Genomic DNA, 21785 nt, shown 5'->3' with positions numbered 1-21785 from the left:
CTGTTTGATCTTTAACAAACTGCCGTTGTTGTCATGCATCCGTTTTATTTCAAATAACAACACGATAACTACACGTAACTGCCATGAATACAAATATGAGTTGCTTCCGTTGCTGCTGCAGTTTGGGAATGTTTGCCTAGGGCTAGTGATATATATCGTGATTCAATATCCAACAGTTGTTTCCTGAATAGTCCTCTTTGCTTAACCTGAGTAGCACTTGCTGGAGCACCTCCTTCATGCGTCCTGGAGAAAGTCGCAGCGCTTGGGTGTGGTGGCCGACAACTGGCGTGCGTTCATATCGGAGCTCTAGAAGATCAGAGAGTTTTGAAAGCTTAATGGTGACCCTGTGTGGCGAGAAATGAAAACCAATGAACTGCAAACGCGTCTGGACCAAATGCAGTCTTATGAATTCTTTAAAAAACCATATAAATATCGCCAACGATTGGAAAAGTTCTGAAAGAAATCATCAGTGGAGAGTATATAAGTAAAGAAAGAGGTATTTAAAATCAATAGAAATAACCATAGGTATTAAGTTGGAATTTAAATGTTAATAAAACAAATGAAAGCAACAGAGGAAATGTAAATGAAATTCGCAATTTTCGAGGGAGGGAAAAAAAGGTCAAATAGTTAAATTGTTAAAAATAAAAATCAAACACAAACAGAGAAATCGTTCAGTTTTGGTGTATACTTTCCAGTTTATTTGTTTAAAACTTGTTTGACTTAACGAGTAAAATTAAATAGTGCGCTCAAAAAGATAAATGTACTATAACATTGCATGCAGTTCGGGCTTTAGCCTAATTAAAATCCACAAATTAAAGCTAATTTCGTAAAGGTTTCAAAACATCAGTTTACTTCAGAGTATAAATGTTTGTCGTGTATATAAGTTTATATAAATATATATATATATAGAATTTAATGGCTACAAACGTAATATTAAAGCCAAGGGCGCTGCGCCACTCGCTCCCCACAAAAACTAAACACAGCTTCAGCCCGCTCCAAAATGGGCAAAAATGTTTGTGGAATGTCAAATGTTAAATGACAATATTTCAAAAAGTTTTCGAAAATCAAACGTGTTAAGGAGTTTGGGGCACATACAAACATAGGTAGTATTTAACATTAACATTACATTAAACAATAAATAAACACTTTTCACTTGACTGGGTTGCGGATGCGGGATGAGGGTTGCTTGCTTGCTGGGATTGGGTTTGATTGGATTGAATTCAATTGGTGCAGGGTGGCGCAAACTCTTTACACAGCCAGGCGGTTCGCTTCATTTTTCAACTCATCTCATCTCATTCTATCTTTTCATTTTTTTGCTTTGCTCTTTGGCATTTTCACACGTCTACTGGCTGACAGCGCTCGTCTTCTTCTTTTTAGGGTATTTTACCTGATTCGACCAGTCACCCGTGGGCACGGTGGCGCGATAGAACTTTGAGCTTGTCTTGTTGAAGATCGGCAGCAATTCGTTTGCTTCGTCGGACAGAGCCTGCAAGGGAAGGAGTTGGTTTGGGTTAGCTTGCATTGGAAAATGAGCATGAATGGAAGACCCACCTTTAGATAGATGATTGCATCTGTGCCAAATCCCTCGCAGGACAGCAGCACAATGTCGCCGTGGAAATAGCGGGCATAAAGCCTTGAGATCGGCAGACCGTATCCATAGCCCGCTAGTGGCACCGTGTGCAGATCCGACTTCGAGGGCTGCGGCGCTGTGCTGTACATATATTTGAAGAGCTGATCGGTCTGGGAGCGGGGAATGCCGCCGCCCTGGTCAGAAATTTTCACGCAGATGTCCTCCTTGCCCTTGCAGATGGCTACTTTCAAGGGGGGCAATGTGTCATTGTTGTCATGGCCATGGTGCTCCACAACAGCACGCATAGAGTTCTTAAAGAGCTCGAAAAGCATGTAGTACAGGTGCGAGGGCACGTACACGGTGCGGATGGGCAGGTTGTCTCCAGGCTCGCTGCTGTGCTGCTGGATCTCCAGCGGCGGAGTGGTCAGGTAGTACTGATCGCACAGGAATCGCGCATTCTCGTAGGCATCGCGAACCACATCCGAGAGATCACAGGCGGGATCCAGGCAACCAATGTGGCGGCCACCCGCATGTGGATTTCCGCCAAAGAGAAGGGCTTTAAATAGGCAAAGGACATGCTTAGAACTGTGCTCACTGGCATCATCTGGAGCTTGTCTTACTGTGCTGATTTATCAGCATTCGAATGCTGATGCGAGACATGTAGAGCCTGTCGAGAAAGTACTGAATGGAACTCTCTGTGGGCGCATCCACCTGGCCGCCCTCGTTCTCCTTCATTTCGATCACACCCTGGGCCATCGTTTGCACCACATCGTTGTGACGATTCCTAATGAGATCCAAATCGGCCACAAACCTGAAAGGCAAATGTGATTAGTGAAATGCTGATCTATTGAAATTCGCATTACTCACTTTTGCAGATTGTCGTGGGTGGGCTCTGCTTTCTCGTACACCAGCACATCCTCGAAACTCTTGACGTACCAGGAACTAACTTCGCTTACGGATCTGGTGTGCAGCAGGTTGTCCGGCAGAAGGGCGATCTCCTTCATGATATTCGCCAGTCGAACAGGGAGTTCCTTGCGCAGGAATATGTACGATTTCTTCTCGCAAGCATTCTGACCTATAAAATGAAATTACGAAGAATCGATTAAGAAAACGTTTAAGAAAACGAGAGCAATACTACAAGTGTAGTCAATCAATTCAAATACAGCATTTGGTTTTGCTTGAGTTATCGCTGCATATTTGTTTATTGTTCTAGATTATTCAGTATATATTTTCCAGCGCTTCTAGATTATTTAAAATACTTTCCTCGCAAGCTTATCATTGTGGCTTTAGGCACTCAGTGATCATGAGCTCACGAGTGAAAACCTCATGGGGAGGAACAAACCAGCTAGAATGAACAGCCTTGACGTACATAAAAACGAAAACAGTTCTGAGCTGCACATAAATTCAATTGGATTAATTATCAGAGAGCCCCAAAGTACTTGAGCTAAATACACTAAGTACGCTTAGTATGTATACAGCCTGTACTTTCTTATAAACAAGCTAAGTTCAGAGCTCCCTGGCAAATGCGAATCAACCGCAGAAAACTTTGCCCTCGTCAGGCTTTTGAATTTGCCTTTGTGTTGTGTTGTCATTTTGTTGGTTTTTTTGTATTTGCTTCCGATTCTCTTAGTGTATGTATGTGCTTGGGTTTTTTCTGTTTGTTGTTTGTCGCGAGTCAACAGTTTCGTAACAAAGAGAAAATCAAGAAACTGCCGTCGAGGTGATAACGACGGATCCGCCTTATCAACGGGGTCTTGACCAGCCGGCAAAGACACGCCCTCTTTTCCGGCAATTGCTCGTCGTCAAAATCGAATGGCCACAATTCGCCAGGCTTAATTAGGATTCCAGATACAACGCAAAAAGCAACTAGATATATGCATACTATATACGTAGCTATGCCGAATAAATTGGACTGGAACCGCTTTATGAGTCAATTGTAACGAATTGGCCAAACAAAACAGAATCAATAAAACGAGTTATAAAGACGAACATTAATGCGGAAAGAGAGGCGATAGCCTGATGATATTGTTTTCAAGAACCTGCCAGAAAGCGATCGCAAACGCGAGAGATCTCCGTTCCGAGATACAGATACAGATATCGAAATGTGCTAGCTAGGGAGGGGGTGCGGCAATCGCCCCAACACTCACGCGCTCCGTTCTGCCCGCTCCGCCCCCCAAAAGCTGGGGCGGCGGAGCAGGTGACCTCAAAACAGAGCTTTTAACGCTTTGTTTTTGTTTTTTTGTTTGCCATTTTGGAACCGCTCTACGCCCTATCTCTCTCGCTCAGTGTATTCACTTGTTTTGACTGTAGTGTTGTGGAAAACAGAGCAAAGAAACCTCCAGACTCGATCGGATCGTCTGGCACTCCACAATATGTATTTAGACTTTGATGCATTGCTCTTGGCTGATAAGTCGCAGCCTCGCTTTCATCGGTGATAAATTCGCCAGTGGCGTTAAGTGTCCTAATCATAAGTGCCTTATGCATTTAGATAATTGCCCGCTATAAAAAAAGGAAGCCGGGTTAAGAGGATTAAAGATTAGAAGTGTCCTAAGTAAGCACTCTTCATATTCCATTTTGATTTGGTGCCATTTGGTTATTATTTTATTAATAATCAATAGCATTGAATAGTTAATAACTACGTGCTGTGTATTTGGCAAGCTATTTTTGCTTATTTTTGCAAGCTACAAATTTGTGTGCCCCAACAGGTTTCGAAAAAAAACGATGAGCTAAAGTATTCAATGGGTTTTATGTAACCAGAACTTAGCTGCTAGTTGGCGAAAAACTGTTGCGTGTTCTAGCAGTGAAATTGAAAACTGGCCACCGCACGAATTCATTACTGGAGCTCAGAATCGACAATGAGCTGCGGTTTCAATTCCATCCTCATTATCAGTGTGAGCCGCTCAATTGGCGATACAGGCTAATTTGGTCGTCGTTAATGGCGCATTCAATAATTTGCAACGCGTGGCACGCAATCAGCTGAGCAAAGGCGCAAAGAAATCCAATTTCTGAAAACGACTCAATCGTCCACTCAGTGCCACCACCATGCAATTACATTAGAATTGGTGGAATATCGCATATGCATCTATCTTTAGACCAACTGACGTCACTGCGGGCCCCTCCTCCAAACCATGACCATCCCCTTTTTTGTAAAACAGCTGTTCGGTACGGGAGCACAGCAATTTGACTCTTGAGTTGCATCAGCCCACCACCACCCATTGGCCCCCAAATCGTTGGAAAATTTGTGTGAAAGTCTTTCGAATAACTATTATGTATATTTGACTCACATTCGCCCTGTGACAGAAATACAAAAATACGGCGCGTGTGACTGCGACTACGTCTTTATTATTATTATCGCCGGGGTGCTCACTCTCCTTCTGGCCATTCTGTTTCTGCTTTTGTTTTTATTTTGGCCAAGTGTTGACGTGCGCGTTTCTGCCTTTTTTTTATCCTAAAGCGGTTCCAAAGTTCAGGCCCGAATTGTGGGCGAAATGAGGTGGCAGCATCCTGGACTTTGCCCGAAATGGTCACAGTGATCTGATCCATCGCAATGCATCCATTATACAATAAACTTTGGAATTGTCTGACGCTGTGTTTTCAATTTTCCTTCCCCTGTATTGCCACAGATATAATTGTTGCTCTTTGTCGCGCGGAGAATTGGCACATGATCAACCACGATGAGGTTCCAAATTGGACTCCCTATAAATGTCATAAGTATTTTATATTTTCCATTGATATGAATTCTTGGCCTTCGGATATAAGGCACAAATATTGTGAATTTCGCATAAACAATATAGCCTGAGTAGACGCCCTCGAAATGTATTAAAGACTAGACTGTATAAAAAACGAGGCTCGTCACTGAGGCGCGAATTTTAGAACCCTCTTTCCAGTTCTTACACCCCCCTCACTTAGCCCACGAAGCGCTAATCAATGGTTAACCTTAATCATCATAAACTCGGGTGCATGGCATTATAATAACAATGTATGTATATATATATGTATAACACCGAACCAATAACAAGCCACATTCTATAGATATAAGCATAATTACTCCAAGTTTATGGACCCCCACAAACGGCATAAAAACACAATTAAGTGCCGGGTACAGTTGGGTACAAAACAAGCGCGCAAAGCAGCCTTATCTATAGACCGACATCAAAGTTCAAGTATAGGCAGGTATATATTAGCTATTTATTTGGTCACCTTCCCCGAGGGGTGCTGGCCTATTGGATGGCCATAAAGGCTTGTAAACTAATTCCGCTGTTTTGTAGCCCATATATGAACCCATACTGACTGAAAAAGCTCAGCACAAGTGGTCTTAAAGGGATAGAAAATAGTCGCAAGCAAAGCCTGTTGTTTTGGTCTAAATTTAGATGATAATAGCTCAGCCTCCGGAGGCCAACCTTTTCCACATTTTCCTCCTCTTGCAGCCGAGCTACTTGGCCTGGCTTGTATTTCTGCTCACGTCGCATGCCAGTTTTTCAACGAGAATGCCCTAGAAGTTAGCACTCGAGTCTGCTGGTTGCACGGCAAAAAATTGATTTTCGACTAGAGCAGGTCTGAAATTAAAAGGTTATGTGGAAACAGTATCTAAAGATATCTATCTATTATCTAGATATAATACAACTTTTAGAAAATACACTGCAAACCAAGTTGGACTTCTCTGGGGACAGGAGCCACTCGATTCGAGGATTGCGTGTTCTTTTATTGGGGCATGTTGAAGCCCTGGATTTTGGAGGGTTGGTTGCAGGGGGTGTTGAGTTGACATTGAAACGTCATTGAAGGCCTCGTGCCGGCTGTTGGCGCTCAATGAAGTGTGGGCGGAAAAGGGCCCCTTGTTCCAATCCCGCCTCCTACCGCCCGATCAGCCTACTACCAGTACTCTCCAAGATACTCGAAAGAGTATTTTTGACCAGAGTATTGCCGGTGATTGAGGAGGCTGGTCTGATCCCTGATCACCAGTTTGGCTTTAGGCGCCGCCACGGGACACCAGAGCAAGGCCACCGAGTAGCGCAATATATCCTGGACGCCTTTGAGAATAAGAAATACTGCCTAGCAGTAATGCTGGACATTAAGCAAGCCTTTGATCGTGTTTGGCACCCCGGTCTCCTCCTAAAGCTCAAAAACGGCCTGCCCCAGCCATATTTCAAGTTCTTAAAATCGTTCCTGGAGGGCAGAAGATTCGCCGTCAGGTGTGGAGAAACGCGCTCAGACGTCAAAGAAGCCCGTGCAGGAGTTCCCCAAGGAAGCGTTCTCGGTCCGCTCCTCTACAACGCGTATACGGCTGACCTGCCGGTGATACCGAGCCAGTACATTATGGCAGCCACTTACGCCGATGATACTGCGTTCCTAACAACAGCAGATACCCCAGCAGAGGCCTCCCAGACTATGCAGGAGCAACTAGATCTACTGAACACGTGGCACACGAGATGGAATATATCGGTAAACAGCGACAAGTCAACCGCTACCACCTTCGCAACTAGACGCGGCACTTGCCCACCAGTTAGTTTCAACGGGTTCCCAATCCCAGAGGTAGCCAATCCAAATTATCTTGGCTTTACACTGGACAGGAGACTTACATGGAGACCACACCTGCTAAAGAAGCGGAAACAGGCGGAGAACCGAGTCCGTGAATTCTACTGGCTGATGGGCAGACAATCTAAGCTACAGACTTCAACTAAGCTCCTTATCTACAAAGCGATCATAAGGCCAATCTGGACGTATGGCATTCAACTGTGGGGCACTGCATCGAAAAGTAACATCAACATTATCCAGACATTCGAAAACAAAACGCTCCGCACAGTCACAAACGCTCACCCTTTCCACGATAATGCCACTATACACGAGGTCCTCAGCTTCCCCTGGGTGAAGGATGAGATTAAGAAAAGCAGCAGGCAGTACATGCAGAGGCTTCAAGACCACCCAAACAACCTGGCACAAGACCTGATGGACACCAGTCAACGCACCAGGAGGCTGCACCGATCACACCCTTTGGACCTCTCTGGGATTAGACACGCAAATTAAATTAAATTATACACATACATTATTATATACTTCATACATACAATATCGACAGTTATTGTATAGTTTCGCAACAATTTATGTAATCAATTAATTCTCTACCGTTAAGTTTAGTCATCAAATTTAATGATTGTCCGCGAAGGACAGTTTTAAATTAATATATCCAAAAAAAAAAAAAAAAAAAAAAAAAAAAAATTTTCATTGACGAAACTTGTTTATGAATTCTAAAACATGGCCATCTCATAAACAAGTTGAGCTATTCTGACATCCGTTTTAGCAACAGGCGGTTGGCTGGGAAGCGGATTGAAAATGAAATAGAAGGCAAGGGGGGTGGGTTCGAGGAAAAGCCAAAGCTAAGCTGAATTGAACTGAGCATTCAATTGTTTATACTGCCTGTCTGTGTCTGCCTCTCTGTCTAGCGCGCAGTCGACAAAATAATATATGTAGATGCGAATGCTTAATTGACAATTAAATGGAACGAAATTGGCTATTAGATAACGGGATATTTGCGCAGTTTATTCTAAACTATAAACGAAACTTTAGACAACATGAAAATGTTACTCTCTACATAAAAGGTCTGCCTATGCCATTTTCTATGTCATCTGGTTATGCAACATATAACGAATAATAAAAAGCAAAGGGAAGTAAAAAGTGAGTTAATATTTCCCAATGCATAACATAACATACACTTTAGATAAATATAACATTCACTTTTGACAAATATATTAAAAATCTATCGTAAACAATTAAAATTTTAATCTATTTTCGAACCAAACAACTCAAGTGTTTTTATAGCTTTTGGAGGCAAATCAAAACAAAGTGAGAATCAAACTTTCCATAGAAACACTCTCTATAACATCAAAGATCCTAAGATCCTAATCCTAATTGAGTACGATTACTCAGCAGCACTTAGATAAGATCGTTAAAATATATATGTATAAATGTATAGAACACCTTGGGTTCAAGAATCTTAGGCCCAGTTACTCACCAAAGTCCATGAACTGCTTTATCGAGAGGGGCGAGGGGTTGAAGCCCGAGTAAAAGTCGAGCATTTTGGCCAAACTCGCCATCGACGAGGAGGCGGCTGAGAATCGGACTGGAAACAGGCGCATGCTGGCTATATTTTTCTGGTTCGCGGGGGATTTGGGTGCTGATTACGTTTGCCGGGTTGCTTTCGTTGCGCCTTTATCTTCAACAACTTTGTTTGCCACTTTAAATTATTGTTGAATTGCGGTGAGAGGGAAGAAGAAGAAGATGAAGCGGCTGCCGGTGTCCTTTCGCTCACCTTCGCTTTTATCGCGCTCTCGCTGCCCTTCTCACTCTCTTCGCAGGACGTTGACCGCGCTCTCGCCTTCTTCGTAGCCAGGAGGCGGAGCGGAGGGGTTGGGGCTGATGGGAGGTGTGCGACGAAGAGCGGCAACAACAGCTGGCAACGTCTTGAAAAACTCGAAAACTCTGGCAGTGTGCGCTCAATAAATCAATGGAGCGTTCTGATTAATTTTAACCATACAAAAGCGGTACCAAAAATATATATTTTATTCTATATATCTTCTTTGTGTTAGATTTGCTCCTCGTTGTTGTTGTTTTTGTTTTGTAAGGCGGGGGCGACGGGGCGCAGATTCTTCCTCTTCTCCTGGTGCGCCATAAACGTAGCTGATTTGTACGGTATTTGCTTCGCTGTGTCTTTTGTGCACTTTTGCCTCGCGATTTCAGCTGCAGTTCTTCGTGCGATTAACTATACTCGCAGTTGTTTGTTTTTGCGCGACTTCGACGCGAACGGTTGGGAATTCGGATTGAGAATGCGACTCCAGATGGCTCTGGATTCTCCAATGTTCGAAAGAACGCCGATTTTACCAAAAAGCTGCGAGCGCTTTTGCGTGGGCAGAGCTGGAGTGTTGGAAAGCGTCGGAATTGCGTCACGGTTTCGGCAGCCCCGGGCCAGCTGACTTCTGTTCAAAGTGTGGCAGCCTTGGTTGTAACGAATATTTACCGGAAAATATTTTAAAACCAATTGAAAAATATAAAAATGTATGAGCTGAAATAGTAAACATTGAAAACCGAATAATAATACCTATTCAGTAAAAACAAGCTTTACTAACAAAAATACCCGCCCATAAAAATTAAAATAATAAAAAAAATAAATAGATACATAAATAATATTTATTCTATAAACATAAATTCTTTTATGACTAGACCCAGTTCAAAGAAAAACACCGTAATTCTCTAACAAACTAAGTTTATTTTAATTATTACACTTTTAAGAACTACAAGTGTTTGTTTCTTTTATTTTGATAAAAATATACAACATAGCAATACCAATTTTGACACGGCTTTTCGTTTCCTGCTCTTGACCTAACAGAATGGTACATAATAATATAGTGCAAATAAGTAACGATAAATAATAGAATTTTGTAGCATGCAGGAAATGTGTTCAGCAAATTGTGTCTCCTTTCAGATCAGTCGCTTGATTCGCGCACACACGGAATGAAATGCAGCAAAGTATGAGGTTGGATTTGCTTTGGAATAAATGTTTAAAAACAGCTCCTCCGCCCGTCATTCTAATTCCGTTCTGGTCAAATCCACAAACTCTTTAAATCCCGGAGCCGAAAGGACTAGAATCTTCGATCCCACTCGACATCTATTTTAAAAAGTTCAGGCTATAAGTCCCTCAGTTCTTGACAGAAAACAGTTGCGCAATCTTGGAGGCATGACTCTTGAAGAACTCGTAGCCCACTTTTGCGGCGCTCTTGAGAGCTCCTTGGTTGTTGTGACTGCCGTTTGTTGTGGATACGGTGATGGTCGTTGCAGGAATTTCTCCAGCTGGCGAAGTCGTCGTCACCACGTGCTGATGATGTCCTCCACCCACCAAGCTGTCCGGAAACATGCGCCGCAGCACGTAGTTGAATCCATTGGAGGCCTTGTTGCCGTTGGCCTTAAACCGTTCGATGCCGAAGGCGCGAATGGCCCGCGAGAATCCGAACACCTGCGAACTGATGTATGCTCTTCGCACGGCCAGAGTACTGCCGTCCTTCTGCTCGCTGTAGACGACGATTTCATCAACTTTCTAAAAGAAAAAAACAAGGATCATTAATAAGGATTAAACTTGAAAAGATTAAGTAACATATTTAACACTCTAAAAGAGTGGAGTTAAAGAAATCGAAGTAAAATCTTAACCGGATCCCGATGTTCAGTATATGTACGTTTCATGGGTTAAATATAATAAACAAGGCCACAGCATTGACCATTGATCTGTTAGGTAACTTATGCTTTCGTACTGTGCCGGTATTTTGGTCATGCCCAACAGTTAGCGGCTGAATTCTTCTAGATATTTCTTTAAATTGAAAGCAATCGTAGTAGGTAAGCGATAACTTGCCATTATCTTGGTCATTCCCAGGTTCCTGGTGAATGTGGTGAATGTCTTTTTGACCGGGTCCAGCACGGAGTCCTCAACAATCTTGACCGGCACATTGTTGTAGAAACGGGCTCCCCACTTGGGCACCGGATTCGTCTTGGAGAGCAGCCGTCGCGAGAAGAGCTTGCCATCGCGCACCTCACGCTGAATGGTGTCCTCGGTGAGGACGTGGGTGCTGGAGGGATTCGGGTAGCGGTTCCAGTAGGCGACCACCACGTTCATCCAGCTGTAATCGAAGACTGTCTCCGTGCGGCAGGTGGATGCTGTCACGACCATGTTGAAGGTGGACCAATGAACTCGCCGATGTGTTCGAAAGTGAAAGCCGCCGTGTCCCTGATCTGAAAAGTAAACCGATAATCATCAATTGCAATCGCATGTTTCCGGCTAAAAATAGATCGCCGAATCGATGGACGTACCTTTGCGAGGGGGTCTAAGAGCGGGGGTCTCTTTCGGTTTTAGAGCTCCAGAGTGCAGTGTGGAGTGGCACCAATTAGCTGGCACACGTTGATTCGCCTAGCAGCTTGTTGTTGCCCCGACTTTGGGAGCCTACTAAGAATTTAGTTGTGTAACTGCGTCACAAACTCCGGCACAGGGTGCTTCGGGTTCGTTACCTCCGATCTCTGGCAATTTGCTGGCGATATCCCTCGGTTCCTGCGTTGCCTAGACCTTCAGTGCCCCCTTCTTCTGGCTGTCCACGGTTTCATTGCTTGCTTTTCAAGGGTTTGCTGCCAATTTGGGTCCAATTTACGCCTGTTCAAAGGCCATCCGGAAACATCTGGTCGCAGAGTTGCCAGATGGTGCGCGTGCCAATAATACCAAAATTTGCATTCTCCCAACTAACTAGTATTTTTCGTTTGATTTTGCGCCAAAACGTTTTTTTTTAATTTCAATATTTAGCTTTCAATATTTATTGACAAATATGACAAATGTTCTTTAAATAACTTAAATCATACGTTTATTGTATTTTACTACTAAATATACTACATTAAACAAATAAAGTATTAACTTATTGAAAGTTGGCTCATAGCTATTTTAAATTCAATATTTCATTATTTAAATTTCGAAAAATAAAATTATTCTCAAAGAAGTAGTTCAATATATTTGACTAAAAATGTATAATATTAATTAACAAATAGTTGCCATGGGAATTTTTGAATTGTGCAGTGCTTGGATACCAGAAAACAATCAAAAGTTCACTTGATTAAGTACAATTAGATTAAAGAAGCTCAAGAAATGGATGTTGTGGAATTTCTCACACGAACCGATAGGCGCAATCTAAAATCTCAAATAGGTTTCCAAGTGGCGCAAAAGATGCGCGAATGGCACGCGGATGTGGACAACCGGCGTTGGAACCTCTGTCTTCTCCTCCAAAAGGAGGCATTGGAGGCGGATGAGCAGATTGCAGAAATGCTGCAGGAGCAGGCGGATGAAGCGGATCGAAAGCGACACGAGTGGATCGAAATGGAGCGGCTGAAGCGGGAGGAGGCCGAACTGGAACTGATCAAAGTTAAAAAGCAGCAAAGGGAGATGTAGGTCTTCAGTGAAGAACTTTAAGACATTCCCTATCTGAAATCACCACACTTTTAGTGAAAACTCCGAGGCCCATCGTCACATGCTAACCAAGGAGATCCTGTTGGAGTCCAAGCAAGCTCAGCTCCATCAAATCGAGGAGAAAAAGGAGCTCAAACGCCGCCAGGCCTGTGTGGAGATTCTTTGGCAGCGCGTCTGGCAGAGATTGGACGAAAGTAAGGCCCAGCAGGAGCAGTATGAGCTGAAACTGCGGCACTTGATTGAGAACAGGTGCCAAGCCCACAATCTGGACACCGATCGGGAGCAGAAGGCCCAGTTCGCCAAGGAGGTGTTAGCATACCAGCGGGAATGTTCCCAGGCGTGAGTACCAGTAATCCTTGAGACTTTGTTAGTTAACATACTAATCGAATGGATTATCTTTTAATAAGATTTTCCACATTCGTATTTACAAATTTCATAATCCAACCAACTACCTTTCATAGCCTAGAACTAGCTGCCGAAATGGATGTGCTCAAGAAACAACAAGATCTGAAGAAGCTGAGAGATAAACGACGCCAGCAGCTCACTGACCTGCAGGGTCAGATCCAACGGAATCTCACCATCAGCGCCCGGCAAGCACAGGCCAATATCCGTGAGGATGTGGGCTACAACATTCTCGAAGACCGCCAGATTTACGAGGAGCTCATGGAGAAGCGTTGCGCCAGGGTGAGTTCACGTGCCCCCCACTGCCTTTCCACTCAATCTCGATCCAAACCCAACCCATTTGCTTTGCTCCAGATCCACAATCGCGATTGGCATCAGCAGTACATGACGCACACGGCTGCGGAGCGGGCCGCTCGCAGGGAAGAGGATCTGGCGCGGGATCGGAAATACCTGGGCACTGGGTGTGTGCTCGGCCAGCAGCCGAAGCAGCCGTACGGCAAGGAAGTGCGCTAGTACCAGTGGTGGACACATCGTCATCGCCATCGCCATCGATCGATGGGCACGCACTCATGTAACGCCTCACATTTGGATACCATATGGCAATTATATTTACGGCTGATATAAATCAGACGATGGCGGCGATAAGGAAAAGCGTATCACGCACGGGCGGCATAAAACCAGTGATAATGCACACCATCAACGTCACCAGGGAAGCTGACCAGCTCACCCCAACTACCAACTTGGTCAGCCGCCAGCGGGCCCATATGCAAATGCGAAATGCCAGTACAGTCAAGCTATTGTAATGCGAACCACCCTCTTTCGAAATACAAAATTTATAAGCACTATATTAATCAATCTTCTTAAGTTAACTGAAATATTTATCATAGAAATGCTTCTTTTCAATTTTAAGTGGCTTGTCGACAACTTTTCTTAAAATTCATTTGAATAAAGTTACTGTTTGCATTATCACCATTATTGAGCAAGCTAAAATCTTAGCCAAACCAATAGTTTCATAAAGTATATTTTTTCGCATTAAAATATAGTTTTGACAAATCAAACAAAAGTTGTAAGCTTAACACTATCAAAACTATAGCTTACCACATTTTTCAGTTTATGAAGTTAAGGAATTTGCATTTGTAAACTATAGAAGTTGGACTGTATGAACGATAAAGTAAGTGTGGCTCGAGCAGCGACTTTGACAATATTTCTGACACTTGGACAGGACTTGGAACCATTTGGACTTGGACACCACCCCGTCATCCTCCGCTTCCATGGGTTTTTTTTATAATTGACCGCTTCCGCCGTTCGCAGCGCTTGTCTCCTCAACTGGTTGCCGCTAATTAGAGTTGATCGCTGGCCATGTCGCCGGCAGCAGCTGCAATTGTTGCACGTTGCGCGCTGCATGCCGCATGTTGCAACTGCTGCTGATGCGCTCAATATGTAAACACACTAACCGCTGTGTTTATTCAATTAAAACGAGTGCGGGGCAGAGATTTTGCGGGGAGCGACTAGCAAATTGCCACTGCAATTTCCATTGCAATGCACTTGGCCAAATGGCCAACAACGGCTCATTTGGCTGATGAGTGCTCGTTCGTTTGTCCGCAGTTGATAAGCAATTTCGGTGGGATTAGGCCCATCGGGGTAATCTGTGCTCATCCACTCCTGGCATACATGGCTTGTTTATTTATAATAAGCCAGACTCATGTTTACTGTGCAAACAACCATGTGAAGTACTCTGCGGGATGCACTGGGCAAAAATGGATTACCAAATGTTTGATTTATTGTACTCAATTGGTACTTTAGTTTCGGAAGTTAAACAAATTTACAACTTTCCGTCACAAGATTGATTGATGGTTTCGTAAAGTCATGTGGACTCTTCATCTTAATAAGCTGGCGGAATTACAAGCACACATGATATTAATGTGAAAACTATTAGATACATGTTATCATATAAAATATATCTTTATACCTCAGTTTTTAAAATTAATATTTCAATAGAACGTATTGAATAGAACACAGCATTGGAAGGAAGAGCGTTTCCGACTCTATAGAGATACCGCACTCCAACTAGCTGAGTAATAGGTATCTGATAGTCGGATAACTCTACTATAGCGTGCTCTCTTCTTGTCTTCCTAATCAAGTTCTGTTTGATTTGCTTTCTGGATATGACACAAATGATAAATATAAAACAATCGAGTTTGTATTCACGACAAATGAAAGAATTAAACTCGAAACAAGTATCTGTCCAAACTCACTTAATGAGCTCATCATTCCAAAGTCAGATATAGTCACTTGTGTAGCATAATTATTGATGGGACTAGTATGGATCCGACTGTTTTCAATGCATAGGTATGCACATAGGTAGCCACCCCGCGTCCCTCCATGCAGCCTGTCCAGTTGCACAACACGATCCCATGCATCACGCAGTTTCGACTTCAAATCTAGCTCCAGCCAAGCCTGAGAACCAAGTGAACCGAGTAGGAAACGTGGAACCTGGACAAGCCGGGCGGCGCATTTTCAAAGAGAGGTGTCAAAGTCGCCATGGCCTGGCAGAATCCTCCTGCTGCGATTCCTCACGGCATGTCATTAGCTGTGAAAGGGGTGGCTCAGTCTGGGTTATTTATGTGACACTTACAATCGTGACAACGTTTGCCAAATGCGCCGGGGGAAAATGCATTCAAATGGAAATATCTCAAGAACAATGCTGCAACATTAGTTAACAGGCATCGGAGCAGGAAATAATGGGGAGGAGTTGCCCAGGTAACGAGCATTTCCTAATATCCGCATAAATCTGATGCCCTCCGTAACGCCTCCTGGCTAAACTTAACTCCAGTTTTATCCGGCCATCTACAAGATTTATAGATACCACCTCGAGGCCCCGAAGCTCGACTCGTACTCATTAATAAGCGTTTAGAGCCAACGCTAATTGCCAACGCCTCCAGCGGCAGGAAAAATGGCAAAAAGGGAAAACCCAGGACGGCTAGTTGGCCAAACAATTGGCGGCTATGTGGGCGAGCAGGACATGTCGACCCGATGATCCAGGTTGCATGGCCCTCCCATTGTGAGGTTGCACATGTTGCACGTAGTGCATAGAGGGAAACCGGGACAAAAGGCTGCGGTCAAGCACTGATTGAAATGCCCACGCCTGCCCACGTCCTGCGGTTCCACAGGCCTCCTGCCACGCCTCCTTTATCCCTATCGTGCTGTACGTGCCGGACAAACTTAACGCCTATGTTGCAGCCATGAATTGTGGCCTCTGCCCGCCAGCGACGCGGAAAATAATGTTGCACCTAGAACAAGTAGGATAAATGCAACCAAGAATCGAACCTACTATTACCCTATTGTTCCATAGAAAAAACGTATCTCATCTTAAAAAGAAAAGTCTTTTGTTCTTCACTAATTTATTTTATTTCTATATGAGTCGAAATCTAAACAATTATCATATTGTCACCAGTGATAAAATTTGGCTAAGCATAAAGAAGTCTTAGTTCCAAAACAACATTGATTCACTATCTGGTTTTAAATACGAAATTTATCACATTTTTTATCACTAAGAATTTGTTAGGAAATTCTTTAAATATTAGGTATAATGATTAATTGTGTAAATGTTGGCGAACAAGACGCCACGTTTGTGATATGTGTCATAGGAAATATATATTTATTTATTATATATTCAATTGGGAATTTTATTTTTTTTTTAAATTTTTTTTTTTAAAGCTTTTTATTTATTATTTAAAATCTGTCCAAGCGGACAATAGTTAAATTTTATGGGGGAAAACATTAACGTAAGGGGAGTATTTTTTATATTTTATGACTGCTGGTAAAACTCCACCAGAGTGCAAGTTTACAGGGTATCAAGTTGAGGCGCATGCAATAATTCTTTTATAAAAATAACCCCTCTTTCCCCTGGTAAAAAGGTGCGATTTACCTTTTTGTTCCACGGTATTGTTGCAATTTTCATGCCTTCAAATGGATTTCGCGCCTGAAATTTGCTGGCCAATTTCCATTACAGTACAGACTGTCGAAAATTGCCAACCCGCTGGCCATTGTCATAGGCAGAAACTATGAGCCACCCCCTTTTCCCTTTCCCCCCTCTCATGACCGGTTTGCATTTTGTGCATCTGCTTTTCTCTGAATAGCTTTTCCCATAGAGATTTCGTCATAAACTTGAAGCCATTGACAGAATCTTTCCCCACATCGCCATCGGGAATCCAAAAAAAAAAAAAACGCTGAAATTGACAGCAGATGCGGGCAATTGAAAATTGGGGAATGGGGGGATGGGGGTTTGAATGCAATTATGCGATAAAAGCGAAATAAAAAATTGTGTTAATTGTTGAGGAGGCTTGCAACGAAATTTCGGTGCGATCCACTCCGGCGAACGGCGATGTCTTGTTTGTCTTTCGATCTTTTACGGCCACATCAATCTTTTCGGGATGTCCGAGTGGCCTGAGTGCTGATAGCCGGAATGGTGTTCACTGTACAGTAATAACAGCAACGCAGACGCACTGAGTGAGTGGCACTTGGCTGTCGCCTCCAACCGATTGAGTGATGCATCTTCCAGTGGCTCCTGGTCACTTATGATTCCTGTTCATCTTGCTGAGTGGCCAGGGCAATAAATTCGTTTAATATGCAAATCAAGTGCAAATTGATCGGTAGTGCAAATCTGGGCGAGGGGGAGGGAGGGGTTGCAAGGTGCCACAGACTAATTAAAAATCACAAATTGGCCCGCTGACTTTGCGCCATTGGCTAATTAGCCATAGATCAGAGATCTCTCAACATGGATCGTGGCCATAAGACAGGTTTCGCTATCTGACAAAGTCTCCTCCAAATTCAAATGGCCAGCTGCTTGCAAATCCCCACAGCCAGTTGGCAATAGTTTGGGGTTATTAATCTACGCTGTCAAGGGCACTTCCTCTTGTAATTTGATTTAAATTGCTCGCTAATTTCGCAATTTCTTACACCGATCATATCAATTGATTTGAGCAAAGCATACCATTAATCGCCAATCCACCGATTTCAACATTTGCAAGAAAACTTGATTTTGCGGGGAGTGTCCTTCTATGAATAATAATGCAAGCAGTTGGGGTAAAAATTGGGATTTGGAACGCCAAAGATTTCTGTCAAAAGATAAAAGCATTGAGAAACACTCCACATATTTACTTTCGATTAAATATCAATGCATACGTAATGGTACATAGAACTGAAGTTTATTAAGTAAAATCATTCACACATAGATAAATAGATACTCCTATGCAGACATGGTCAAGTTAAAACAATGATAAAACTGAAATTGCGCCCGATAAGAAATCTTAAAGCGAAAGCAGCTCCACGCGGTGGGTTGAGGGGTTTGGAACCCGCGAAACGTCAAGGATCCAGCCTACCACATAGTCGAAGTCTGCAAAGGAAACACGTTACTGTAGAGGTCCTTTTTAGAATATACGAATTGCAGAACGAACCACAACGACTGCGTAGGTCAGCCCGATGCCAGATCCTGCCAAGACATCGGACCAGTGGTGCTTGTAGTCGGAAACTCTGGTGAGAGCCGTATACCAGGCGAACATGAGCAGCAGGAACTGGAGCAGGTGGCACAGCATTCTCAGCTGCTTCCAGTGCATTCTACGATGTAGGTAAATCTGGAGGAGACGACGATTGGTTTACCTATCCCCATAGCTTTGGATTGACCCGAACTCACCACCAAGTAGAGCATGGAGTAGCAGGCGAAGCTGGCATGTCCACTGGGAAAGGACAGGCGCATGTCCTTCAGCTGCTTCGAAGTGATGTCCACCGCCGCACAGGTGAACTCTTCGATGTAACGAGCAGCGTTTATGGGATCACTGCAAGTGGTGCCATCATTCATGACGGGCTGACAGAGCTGCGAGCACAACGATTGTGTTAATTAATCACTTTCAAGGAAACTACATCACTTCTTTAACTTACTGTGTAGAAGTGAGGTCTCAGCCGTCCAATGGAATACTTGGCGATGTTGGTGGATAACTGCTCTACGCCCAGTCCGAAGATAAAGATACCCATCCGGTGGTAGCACTCCACCAGCCAAGTGGGCAGCTCCAAGTGGCACAGATGATAGCCACTGCACATCGTGCTCTTCGGAAAGGGACTGTGCAATCGCTTGTCCTGGCCCCTGAAGAACTCCACCACAAGCATCTATATGGGATAAATCTATTAGTCATATAAGGTAGTTATGTTTAAGATAAAGCCCAACTTACCACAGAAAGAGGCAAGACACCACACATCGAGTACAGAATCCAACTGGGCATGGTGGAGTCTCGATACGGATGCTTCAAAGAGGAATCATCGCAGAAGAATCCGCGTTTGAACGCTTCGCCCCAAAGCGAGAATCCCAGCATAGGTAGAACAACTGAAAGGATAGGAATATCAAAAGCACGCCTTAAGATATATGCCCCACATTTGTATCTCTTGCAACTCGAGTGGGGCTTATTGGGTGGCCCAGCGCAGATGTGGTGTCCAATTCATTTATGGGCAAGGTCTGCTGATCCAGCCTTAATTGGACCAGTATAAACACAACGATAGCAACGACGATGATGTTGGGGAAATGAGTTCAGCACAATCAAATGAAAAATGCTCCCCTCACAAAAAGAACCTGCCACAAATTGAATAAAATAAATCAGTCCGAACTCGATGATGCGCGAATAAATATATGTACTATATACCTTTTGGGGTTCGCTCGGGTGAGAAGTGCCTGTTCACCATTGGAAACATTGAAACGCACAGCAGAATGCCACAAAGGAGTCCAGCACATCAACATCACACAGTTGGAAACATTTGAGGGCAATTTGGAAATGTTTTTGTTTGAAAACAAGGCGGCCAGAGGCGCTAGCCTACCTATGGTCTATATGTATGATTATATTGTTCGGGGGCTTTGTTGCACAGATAGCGGAACCCTATCTGGCTGATGGATTCAGATGTGGAATGGGTTTATGACTGGCAAGTGCAGCAGATCAATTGCTGCCACATGATAACAGATCATAAAACGTGTGAAAGGCCGACGGGAAAAAAATTTTATAATACTTTTCCCAAAGTTTTCATTTCGGTGAAGAGCTTTACGAATTTACTTGATATAGTAATGTGATTTATTTCAGACTTTGATTAGGAACAGCTATTCTCAACGGTTGAGTGGCAAGGAAATGGGATCATTTCGAAGAAAACTCGGGCGTTTTGATTTTAGTTTTGATTTAGTTTACAATGCCATATTTTTGAAAAAACATAGAATTTTCCTTTGTGGAGAACATTTTGGAAAGTTGTGTACTTTTCTTGTTACCATTAATGTACTTAATGTTATTTACTTTGTTGTTTATTTGTATTTTGGGGTTCATTTTGTTTTGAATGGGTTCATTTGTTTCGTAAAATTTATAGGCTTGTTTATAACGCATATTATTTGAAAGGTAAGCTCCGCAGTTTTTTATTGAAGGAAACGAAAAGTGCATAAATTTCGAAAGTTACCCGAAAGAGTAGAAAACATAGTTTGTACAAATACCGCAAACATACAATAAATAGAAGTGACTTAGTAGGAAAATATTCCACTTAAAACTAACAAGTTTGAACTACAGTTATCTATGTGTAACTTCCGCTTTACAAGCCGATATGATTCACTGGAACTTCTCACTAATTCTCGGATATTGTCATTCATTACTCACCGCAGCTGAGCAAACAGAGGTCCATGAGGATCCTTCCGAAGATTTGACGTGGTCCACGCAGCGATGGCTTTTTGTTGCTGGGTACCGCGTACAGTGGGCCCTGGCTACGCGAGCTGCCAACGAAGTTGGGCAGCTGCAGGTCAAGTTTCACATTGTTGTTGTTGTTGTGATTGGGGCCTGAAGCGGCGGCTAAAATACTGGAAGCCGTCGGCGAAGAAGGCTCTTCACCGCTGCTGCTCTGGCTCTCGAATCTCTGGAGCGGCGTGGTATCGCAAACGCTGACAGGTCGCAGGGTGCTCATCGTGGATAAAAGGGGGAATCTTCGTGGTTTCTAATCTGATGGAGCTTAGTGGGCCCGAGGAGCCTGGCTTCAATGAATGGCACTATAGCACCTGGACGCCACGCCGGTGGTCATCTTATCGTCGGGCGGAGACGGAGACACACAAACGAATTGTTTGGATAATCCTCGGGAGTGCCTTTCCACTTCAGAATGTGCTAATGGGCGCTGCCTCTTGCGCGGCACGGTGATAAGGCTGCAGGTATGTAAATAGAGCCCACAAATCGATACTGTGGTAAGAGGCCGCGGCGTCGGCGTACGCGTTTTGTGGGCGCTACGAAATTGGGTAAGGTAAACGCAAAGGTGAACGGTAAGGAAAAACGCTATTGTGCAAGCGATAAGCGATGAGCGATCGTGATAGCGATCGACTAAGTCCGAGTCGAAATGCTGCTCAAATACTGAATACTGCTGGCGACGCACAAAGGTAAATAATGCGAGGTAAGAATCTGTGCACTTATTTGGACTGCATTTTCCCGCTGCACTTTATGGCTGTTTGCATTCGTTTTGTCACTTCGAAGGTATTTTCGTTCTTGGTCTAGTTCTTTTAGCACTTGGTTCTGCTTTTCTATTTGTTTCGCATGCGCAGCGCCGCCGCAAAAACGGCAAACGAATAAAACCGAAAGAAAACGGCTGTCCAACCCGACGACGATCAACCGTCCGCACCGTTCGACGTCGAACGAAGAAGTAAGCGACGGATTTCAGAGCAGCGCCGCGCTGCCCAAATACACATATATCCAGAAACGAATGCAAACAGCTGTGCTCTCTCCCGCCTTTCTATTGCAACTCTCCAGCGCGCTCTCTCCGCATGGATAAATGAGCGTG

The 21785-nt window shown here is 43.7% G+C and overlaps 4 protein-coding genes across 8 annotated transcripts; 1 reads left to right on the top strand and 3 right to left on the bottom strand.

Annotated features, from left to right (window-relative positions):
• Positions 1 to 3: 3 nt before the first annotated feature.
• Positions 4 to 8700, bottom strand: LOC6608352 (pyruvate dehydrogenase (acetyl-transferring) kinase, mitochondrial). Of its 3 annotated transcripts, none has more exons than XM_002033053.2 (6): positions 8577 to 8700; positions 2438 to 2645; positions 2191 to 2381; positions 1552 to 2126; positions 1388 to 1486; positions 4 to 306 (listed from the first exon to the last, which is right to left on the bottom strand). In XM_002033053.2, the coding sequence occupies exons 1-6, from the start codon at positions 8698 to 8700 to the stop codon at positions 235 to 237; spliced, it is 1269 nt and encodes a 422-aa protein (XP_002033089.1). In that variant the 3' UTR covers positions 4 to 234. The 3 variants fall into 3 exon arrangements, with proteins under 3 accessions (XP_002033089.1, XP_032572635.1, XP_032572634.1); XM_032716744.1 differs by lacking the exon at positions 8577 to 8700 and adding an exon at positions 2834 to 2864; XM_032716743.1 differs by lacking the exon at positions 4 to 306 and adding an exon at positions 330 to 453.
• Positions 8701 to 9843: 1143 nt separating this feature from the next.
• Positions 9844 to 11794, bottom strand: LOC6608351 (protein preli-like). 3 transcript variants are annotated; one of them, XM_032716745.1, is made up of 4 exons: positions 11612 to 11794; positions 11417 to 11549; positions 10962 to 11338; positions 9844 to 10652 (listed from the first exon to the last, which is right to left on the bottom strand). In XM_032716745.1, the coding sequence occupies exons 3-4, from the start codon at positions 11274 to 11276 to the stop codon at positions 10257 to 10259; spliced, it is 711 nt and encodes a 236-aa protein (XP_032572636.1). In that variant the 5' UTR covers positions 11277 to 11338; positions 11417 to 11549; positions 11612 to 11794; the 3' UTR covers positions 9844 to 10256. The 3 variants fall into 3 exon arrangements, with proteins under 3 accessions (XP_032572636.1, XP_032572637.1, XP_002033088.1); XM_032716746.1 differs by having other exon boundaries at positions 11417 to 11546; XM_002033052.2 differs by having other exon boundaries at positions 11417 to 11794.
• A 318-nt stretch (positions 11795 to 12112) lies between these two features.
• On the top strand, positions 12113 to 13928 carry LOC6608350 (cilia- and flagella-associated protein 53). Its single transcript, XM_002033051.2, has 4 exons — positions 12113 to 12529; positions 12588 to 12890; positions 13013 to 13235; positions 13308 to 13928. Exons 1-4 carry the CDS (start codon positions 12234 to 12236, stop codon positions 13464 to 13466), a joined length of 981 nt encoding a protein of 326 aa, XP_002033087.1. The 5' UTR covers positions 12113 to 12233; the 3' UTR covers positions 13467 to 13928.
• A 4210-nt stretch (positions 13929 to 18138) lies between these two features.
• Positions 18139 to 21652, bottom strand: LOC6608349 (putative phosphatidate phosphatase). The gene is made up of 6 exons (XM_002033050.2): positions 20627 to 21652; positions 19178 to 19329; positions 18891 to 19115; positions 18646 to 18825; positions 18410 to 18586; positions 18139 to 18348 (listed from the first exon to the last, which is right to left on the bottom strand). The coding sequence occupies exons 1-6, from the start codon at positions 20925 to 20927 to the stop codon at positions 18331 to 18333; spliced, it is 1053 nt and encodes a 350-aa protein (XP_002033086.1). The 5' UTR covers positions 20928 to 21652; the 3' UTR covers positions 18139 to 18330.
• Positions 21653 to 21785: the final 133 nt, after the last annotated feature.

Source organism: Drosophila sechellia, chromosome 2R, assembly GCF_004382195.2.
Source record: "Drosophila sechellia strain sech25 chromosome 2R, ASM438219v1, whole genome shotgun sequence".
In the NCBI taxonomy this organism is placed as follows: Eukaryota; Metazoa; Arthropoda; class Insecta; order Diptera; family Drosophilidae; genus Drosophila; species Drosophila sechellia.
This window is presented reverse-complemented; position numbering and strand designations above follow the sequence as displayed.

Excerpts from the sequence above, each read along its gene's own strand:
- LOC6608352 (XM_002033053.2), bottom strand. The coding sequence starts at position 8,700 with ATGCGCCTGTTTCCAGTCCGATTCTCAGCCGCCTCCTCGTCGATGGCG. Across the intron at positions 2,382-2,437 it reads ACCCACGACAATCTGCAAAA|GTTTGTGGCCGATTTGGATC; the intron begins GTGAGTAATGCG and ends TTTGCCTTTCAG. Across the intron at positions 307-1,387 it reads CGGGTGACTGGTCGAATCAG|AGCTCCGATATGAACGCACG; the intron begins GTAAAATACCCT and ends CTGATCTTCTAG.
- LOC6608350 (XM_002033051.2), top strand. The coding sequence starts at position 12,234 with ATGGATGTTGTGGAATTTCTCACACGAACCGATAGGCGCAATCTAAAA. Across the intron at positions 12,530-12,587 it reads AAAAAGCAGCAAAGGGAGAT|TGAAAACTCCGAGGCCCATC; the intron begins GTAGGTCTTCAG and ends CCACACTTTTAG. Across the intron at positions 12,891-13,012 it reads CAGCGGGAATGTTCCCAGGC|CCTAGAACTAGCTGCCGAAA; the intron begins GTGAGTACCAGT and ends TACCTTTCATAG.
- LOC6608351 (XM_002033052.2), bottom strand. The coding sequence starts at position 11,276 with ATGGTCGTGACAGCATCCACCTGCCGCACGGAGACAGTCTTCGATTAC. Across the intron at positions 10,653-10,961 it reads TGGGAATGACCAAGATAATG|AAAGTTGATGAAATCGTCGT; the intron begins GCAAGTTATCGC and ends TTTTTCTTTTAG.
- LOC6608349 (XM_002033050.2), bottom strand. The coding sequence starts at position 20,927 with ATGAGCACCCTGCGACCTGTCAGCGTTTGCGATACCACGCCGCTCCAG. Across the intron at positions 19,116-19,177 it reads GTGTCTTGCCTCTTTCTGTG|ATGCTTGTGGTGGAGTTCTT; the intron begins GTAAGTTGGGCT and ends TATCCCATATAG. Across the intron at positions 18,826-18,890 it reads TGAGACCTCACTTCTACACA|CTCTGTCAGCCCGTCATGAA; the intron begins GTAAGTTAAAGA and ends TTGTGCTCGCAG.